Source organism: Lytechinus variegatus, chromosome 2 (assembly GCF_018143015.1).
Source record: "Lytechinus variegatus isolate NC3 chromosome 2, Lvar_3.0, whole genome shotgun sequence".
Classification (NCBI taxonomy): domain Eukaryota; kingdom Metazoa; phylum Echinodermata; class Echinoidea; order Temnopleuroida; family Toxopneustidae; genus Lytechinus; species Lytechinus variegatus.
The window spans coordinates 65,665,250-65,672,772 of record NC_054741.1 but is presented as its reverse complement, the minus strand read 5'-3'; the positions used below and the strand labels follow the sequence as shown (position 1 = coordinate 65,672,772).

Genomic DNA, 7,523 nt, shown 5'->3' with positions numbered 1-7,523 from the left:
TGCTATCATTCAAAAATGTAAATATATGGAATGTATACATGAATGTGGGGCACCTGCTTTCAAGTGACCTCACAAAATCTAAAATAAAAAAACTTTATTTCACTATGATGGATTCTCTTGAAACCTTTAATATGTTTCTCTTCATTTTTTTTCCATTCATTAAAAAAGCTTTTTGTTCTGGTGAACTTCTCCTTCATCAAATTATAATCCCTGGGATCCGTTTTATAAAGCTGTTCATAAGTTAAGAGCGACTTTAAGAACAACTGGTGAATTCTTCTTACACGCTAAACCATTGCCAATTCAATATACCATTTACCACAAGAAAGGGTCACCAGTCGTTCTTAAAGTCGCTCTTAACTTATGAACAGCTTTATGAAACATCCACCTGGCATCTTATTAACAAATTCATTCCTTTCAAAATCCTCATTTGCTTATAGATCTTTAATCCTTCATCAAAAGACACATCTGAACATATGACACAGACTATAAATAATTCAAAACTTATGCCATCCTAAGTTAAAAAATCAAATGTCAATCTTTCTCCTGGTCCTCGACCTCCTTCTTTTGATCTAGTTTTACTTTGATCTCCTCCGGTATCTCCACATCCCTAAGATTCTCCATTCCTGGTAGCGGATCATCCATGATGAGGATATCAATCACCTGATGACAAAGACTCTCAACTTTCTCATCCTTCTCCCACTGATGATACTCCCTCAGGATCACATATGTTCTTTTCTCCTTCACGATCCGCCGTCCCTCCTTTGAGGCACAGAGCTGAAAGAAATGATATGCTTTTAATAATGAATTTTGTGGTAACCAAGACTTGCTGCATTTTCATTATGCATGAAAACAGATAAGACATAGGCCTATCCATTAACTTAAATCATATCTTTGAACTAAAGTAACCTGTTACATATACGTATATTTCAAAATTGAAAATGTTCAATATGAACTTGATTTCTCAATGTATTGTGTACTCTATTGAAGAAATTAAAGAGTCATCACTGGACCATCTAGTTTCATCAGGAAGTATAATAAACAAGTTATCAAATACTATGATATACTATAAGTAAAATTATATATTTCATGACTATGAAAGCCATATCCATACATAATTAGGTAGGTACTATTGGTGGGCCTAATCTTCTTTCCATCATTAGAACTTTTTTTTTTGTCCTCATCAGAGGTATTTATTACATCAAAATCAATAATCAAACACATACAATTACTTTCATATTTCACGACCTTTTGATTTCATTATACTGTTTTTCTGATATTTTTTTTTATATTGTTACTCTTTTACATTGAAATCAATAAACAAAACACAAACGATATATATATATAATTAGTTTCACATTTCACAGGCTTTTGATTTCGTTGTACTGTTTTTCTGTTAGTTTTATCTCATTACTCTTTTCAAGAAATCTTAAATTAATGACTAATTCTCTCTTGAAATCTGACAACATAGAAAAATAACTGAATTTTTTGAAGTGAACTGAGCCAACATATAGACTCTATAAATCGTATATTGTGCGAAAACCAAAATTACATTAAGAAAAGCCATGTTTTCATTTTCAACATCGTGGCCAATCAATAGTGTTTTCTCATTAATCCGAATATTGACATTAAACTGGATCTTGATAAAATACCGTAGTTTTTGCCAAAATAAATTCACATGTGGACAATACAACAAAACATGATCTAAAGTTTCAATTTGTTTACAATGGTTACAAGTCATGTCTGATGTGATATTCCATCGAACTAAATTCTCTTTGTACGGCAAAATCCGATGCAGCAATTTGAAATTATATTGTTTAACTCTGTTATTAAATAATTTTCCAAACTTAAATTTTAGCAATTTACTCCAATCATAATCTTCTGCAAGTGATAGACTGTCTTGCCAAAAATATAACACCGTTGGGTGTAAATTCTTTTTTATATCTACAAAATATGTGTAGAATTGCTTTGTTTTTGATATTGTAATGTCAATTGAGTCACCAGTTTTAATTTGAATAAATTTGTCGTTTTGCGTTGGTTGATCATGGTGATTTTCAAGCTGAGCAGTGTTCAATTTATCGAACCAATATTTTGGAAAAGCAGTTTTAATTTTAGCATATTGAAATAAGATACAAAGAGAATTCATCGACAGTAAGTCTGTAATACTTTCGGAGTTTTTCCATGAACCATTTTCAATTAAATGGTGTACTTTAACTATACCCTTATCGTACCATTTTCTGAAATACAGTAACTTGTTTTCATGTTTTATATTTGAATTATTCCATATGATTTCATTTTCAAATTGAGTTACTTCGAATATATTAAGATAGTGAAGTTCAGCCCATGAAGTAAGTAAGTCTGTATAAAATGTAGGTAATGAATATTTTTTGCATAATTTGATCATGTCTATAGGAGAACAGTTACATTGAATAGATAAAGGTATACCGCCTAATTTATGTAACCAAAACTCACAAATATATATCCATGGTGGTTCATCACCTCTTACAATTTTTGGTAACCAAGAAAGTGTGAGTGATTTCAATCTAGAATCTATATCAATCATACCCAAACCACCATATTGGGGTGAATTAATAATGTAAGCTCTTTTCACTTTTTCTCTTTTAGAATTCCATAAAAATGAATGAATTATTTTATTAAGTTCTTTGATATAATTTTTGGGCATGACATAGCATGTGCTTAAGTATATTAACTGTGATACAAGTAACATTTTTATAATAACTATTCTCCCATAGTATGTCAGATTTCTCATCTTCCAAAGATTTATAATACGTTTGATTTTATCTATCTTTACAGACCAATTAAGAACATTGAAGTCATTTATGTTCTTGCATAATACAACACCAAGATATTTAATTGGTTCATCAGACCATTCCAAGTTGCATATACCATTTGTTTCATTGTAATTTATATTAAGTGGCATAACTTTGGTTTTATCTAAATTAAGTTTTAAGCCAGAATATTCCCCGAACTTAATAACCTCTTGAATTGCAACATTTCCTGCCTGGACGGAATTAACAAAAAGAGCGGTGTCGTCTGCTAACTGTGAGATCTTTAATTCTTTTGAAAATGGTTCTTTGTGGAATGGAATCTTAATACCACTGATTTTCTTGTTTGACCTTATCTGTGACGCCATTACTTCAACAACCAAAACAAATAACAAAGCCGATAGAGGGCACCCTTGCCTTACACCCTTTTCTATCTTAAACTGTTTCGAAATCCAACCATTATTTATTACCTTTCCCCCAGCGTTTTTATATAATACTTTAACCCATTGGATAAATGAATCTTTAAAGTTCAATCTTGACAAGGTTTCGAAAAGAAAGCTATGTCTCACACAATCAAATGCTTGTTTGAAGTCTAAAAAAAGTACCAATCCTTGTTGTTCCAAGATTTTGCAATAATCAATAACATCTTGTACCAACCTTAAGTTGTCTGAGGCTGAACGCCCCTTAATATAACCTGTTTGATCAAACGAAACAATTTTTTGGATTACTCGTTGAAGGCGTTGTGACAAAACTCTCGCTAAAATCTTATAATCTATATTTAATAATGAGATTGGCCTCCAATTATCTAATAATCTACTATCCCCTTTTTTAAATAACAGTGTGAGTATACCTTGCCTTTGACTTTCTGACAAACCCCCTTGAGCGTATCCTTCATTTAGACTGTCGATTAGCAAATCTTTTATGTCTGGCCAAAAACATTTATAAAACTCCGAGCTCAATCCATTGCAACCAGGTGCCTTATTATTTTGCATTGATAGCAAAGCTTTATAACATTCTTTTTCTGTCACCAGTCCTTCACAACTTAGTGCATCCTTCTCATCTAATACTTTCAATTCAATATTGTTTAAGTATGATTTAATGTTTATATCATTATCGTTATAGTTATTTTTGTACAATTTACTGAAGTAATTATTAATAATCTTCAAAATTTCTGTTTTCTTTGTAAATGTTTTACCGTTTTGTACAATACAATTAATCTCTTTTTTCTTGCCATTTATGGTTTCTTTTTTCAAAAAATACTTGGACGACTTTTCGCCAGACTCCATCCATTTCTCTCTAGCTCTAATATACGCACCTTTGCACTTATATGTGTAAAGTTTATCTAATTCATTTCTAATTGTTTCTAACTTATCAATTTCTTTCTTGTTTGGATTTTTATCAGCCTTTTCACTTTGTTTATTGAGATCATCTTGTAACTTTGCAAAATAACATTTTCTTTCTTCTTGTTTTTGTTTAGAATATTTCACAGTGACCTCTTTTATTTTAATTTTACACATTTCCCATATAAGCTGTGGACTTTCATTCATGAATTCCATTTTTACTTTATCAATCACATGTTTAATACAGATTTTAAAATCTTGTTCTAATAAGTGTGAATTGTTTACTTTCCAATAACCTTTTCCTTTCCCAATACCACTCAATTTCAACTTTAGCGAAATGGCATTATGATCACATTTAAGTGCTGGGCGTATATCAGTGCTGTACATTGAAGGATATAGAGTTGTTGAAATTAGCCAGTAATCTAATCTAGAATAGATACCAAAAAACCTCTGTCTCCAAGTAAATTGTTTCTTTGTCGGATATAATTTCCTCCAAACATCAACCAATTCATTTTTTTGAATGAATTTCTTGAAATGATTGGGTGGTTTATAGACTCGAGATGCGCCACGAGAATCTAAATAAGTTTGTGTAGTATTCCAATCACCTCCACAAATTAATATATCTCCAGGTTTCTTAATTTTGTTAAACCAATGGAGTAGGTTTTTAAAAAATATGACTTTATCAGAATATTTTGTTGGCGCATAAACATTCAATAATAAATAGCAACAATTGTTATACATTAATCTAAGAGCAACGGTCCTTCCATCATTTCTGGCATAGACGTTTACAATTTCTAGGGGTAATCTCTTTCTTAATAATATTGAAACCCCTTTGGAGTGGTTAGACCCATTACTAAAAAAACATGGACCATTCCATTGTGATGAAATCTCATGTTCAAGTTCTTTCGTCCAGTAAGTTTCTTGTAAACAAACAATATCTGTCTTTTGTGCACGAAGCCACGATATAATTTTGCTTCTTTTCGTTTTATCCCGCATTCCTCTCACATTCAGGGATATAAGATGAAGAGAAGTCGAGTCACCATTCATTGATTTTGTTGATTTTGAATTAATTTCTTCCATTTCATAATCGACTTATACTTTTTCATTTCGTTCATTGTTCGCTTACTACTAGTGTTTTCCTTTGCACTCTGCTTTTTTGCTTGTTTTCTTTCCTTTCAGTTTCCTTTTCGTAGATGTTTTTCCATGTTGCATCATTAGAACTATCAACTTATTTTAATAAGGAAAAGGGGTTATTTTTTCAGTAGAAGTCTACATACATTCTTAACAATTTTTTTATAGGGGTATAATGCAAGAGGTTAGTTTTCTTTCAAATTTCAACACTATTTGAAATATTTTTAGCACAAAAAAAGAGGAATGAAAAAATACTAACTTGATAAATTGCTTCCAATAGCATAGCACGAATATCAGGATCATCCTCCCTCTTCTTTGTCTCCTCAAGATACTGAAGATCATCCGGTAATCCTTCCATATCCTCCTCACTCAGCTCTTCAGGACCAGCTAATGGAAGCAAGAGATGGGGTAGGATATCCACATCATCTCCTAACAACCATTCATGAGATGCTAAGTAATAGTTGAAAGGATATAAAAAAAGTTTGAAAAGGGATCAATTCAGAAAACATACTTGGTCCATAATCCATATATCGAATGGAGATGCTGGCAAATGTAAGGATAAGGATAAAAAATTATTATGAATGTATGTACACAATATTTATACTATAATTTGCAATTATATAAAAACATATTCATACTATTAGTAATAGTATCTATTTGTGCATCCATGTCTATAAATTCTCTCTCAGAAAGAATTTATCCAAGAATGTATTACTTGATTTTTCACTTCATTATTGATAGAAAAAGTAGAAAATAACAGATCATTGTACTTCTAAGAGAAAGCGTTAAGTGACAAGTGTCATCACCTAAAATAATATGCAAGTTATGGAAAACTTATATGAGCCTAAAACCTAAATTTTGCCATGCAGAATCACGATACAGCTCATTCATAGATCATGTAGATGAACAAAGACGTGACTAAATGCGAATAACACGACTGCTGACAAGGATAAGTAATAAATAAAACTTTTCTGAAGGTTTTCCCCCCTAATTCCAATCATTACCAGTTTCAAAACAGCAGTTCCTCAATGCTGTTGCTACTCCTCTTCTCCTGGCCATTGATAATTTATACTGAGTAAATGGAAGTAACCTCTGTACAATGCATCGCTCTCTGTTTAAGATATATTCTCTTGCTTCGGTAAGCTGAGTTAGGTTGGCTAATAAAGGTCCTACATAGTCAAGACTCGAGTTCTTCTTATTGTAACCTTTACAAAACGCTTCCACCAGTTTATTCATTCCAACAGCTGGACTTCCATCATCATCATATTGAAGAATTTTTAAGACCCGTTCTGCTCCAGCTCTGTTTCGAGTTAAGTTGCTAAGAATCATGCATGCTTGCTTGGCAAAAGGACTCGAAGGATTGATGATCGTCTGCAGCAAATGGGATATGTACGACAGGTCAAGGGCAAGTTTTTCTGCAAAGCTATCTTCAGATGACAAATTGACCACAATATGATAAGCCTGCTCTCGGTGGGATTCGTGTACAGCATCCGAACAGATAAGCTCCCCCAGAGTTTCGGCTACGGGCAAGAGCTGTGTCCCGATGGTGAGTCGCCCCTCTTTGCTTGCAGTCGTACCAGTCACATGCGCGAGTGCCGTGTCCCTGACATCGGGTCTAGTTGTCACTGATAAGAACTGAATCAGTTCTTCAATAACTGATGCATCTGCCATCATCAATATGAAGGGGAAATATCATATAATATGAGAGAGAAATTCATTAGAAGCTGAACCGGCGTGAAGTTGGTTGGATATTCGATATTCGATATTCAAACTGTGAAGTTGGTTGGATATTCAGGTTCGATATTCAAACGCGTGTGAAGTTGGACAGATATTCAATATTCGATATTCAAAAATTAGGGGTTTTGAAAGCTAGCTAGGGGTTTAAAAGGTGAAACACAACACGGGCAACCATAAAATAGCTGGCTTCCCCTAATACGAGGATTTTTTAGGGGACAAAAGTCAGGGAATAAAAGGGTTGGAAATTTCTAATTTAATTTTTTTTTCAAGGGGCCCCAAGGGATATCCCGACGGCCTAGCCCTAGCAAGGGTAACCACCTATCCTAACTTGTAGAACTTGATTCGGGCAACAAGATAAACACCTGCTTGACCCGGCGCATGCACATTAAGGGGGCTCAAATTAACAAAATTAAAGGGAAAAAAGGGCTATTTAGACCATTTTTTAATTAAAAAAAGTATTTTTTTTCAAGGGGCCCCCAGGGATATCCCGACGGCCTAGCCAGGGTAACCACCTATCCTAACTTGTAGAACT

General features: G+C 33.1%; 1 protein-coding gene across 1 annotated transcript; it reads right to left on the bottom strand.

Moving 5' to 3' along the window:
* Nucleotides 1-329: 329 nt before the first annotated feature.
* Nucleotides 330-6,977, bottom strand: LOC121408682 (protein HGH1 homolog). The gene is made up of 3 exons (XM_041600230.1): nt 6,259-6,977; nt 5,514-5,704; nt 330-774 (listed from the first exon to the last, which is right to left on the bottom strand). The coding sequence occupies exons 1-3, from the start codon at nt 6,926-6,928 to the stop codon at nt 532-534; spliced, it is 1,104 nt and encodes a 367-aa protein (XP_041456164.1). The 5' UTR covers nt 6,929-6,977; the 3' UTR covers nt 330-531.
* Between the last annotated feature and the right edge of the window lie 546 nt (nt 6,978-7,523).

What these genes read in the sequence shown, in the direction of transcription:
- LOC121408682 (XM_041600230.1), bottom strand. Translation starts at nt 6,928, where the DNA reads ATGATGGCAGATGCATCAGTTATTGAAGAACTGATTCAGTTCTTATCA. An exon ending in GAACTGCTGTTTTGAAACTG is followed by an intron (nt 5,705 to 6,258) that starts GTAATGATTGGA and finishes ACTATTACTTAG; the next exon opens with CATCTCATGAATGGTTGTTA. An exon ending in TATTGGAAGCAATTTATCAA is followed by an intron (nt 775 to 5,513) that starts GTTAGTATTTTT and finishes CATTTCTTTCAG; the next exon opens with CTCTGTGCCTCAAAGGAGGG.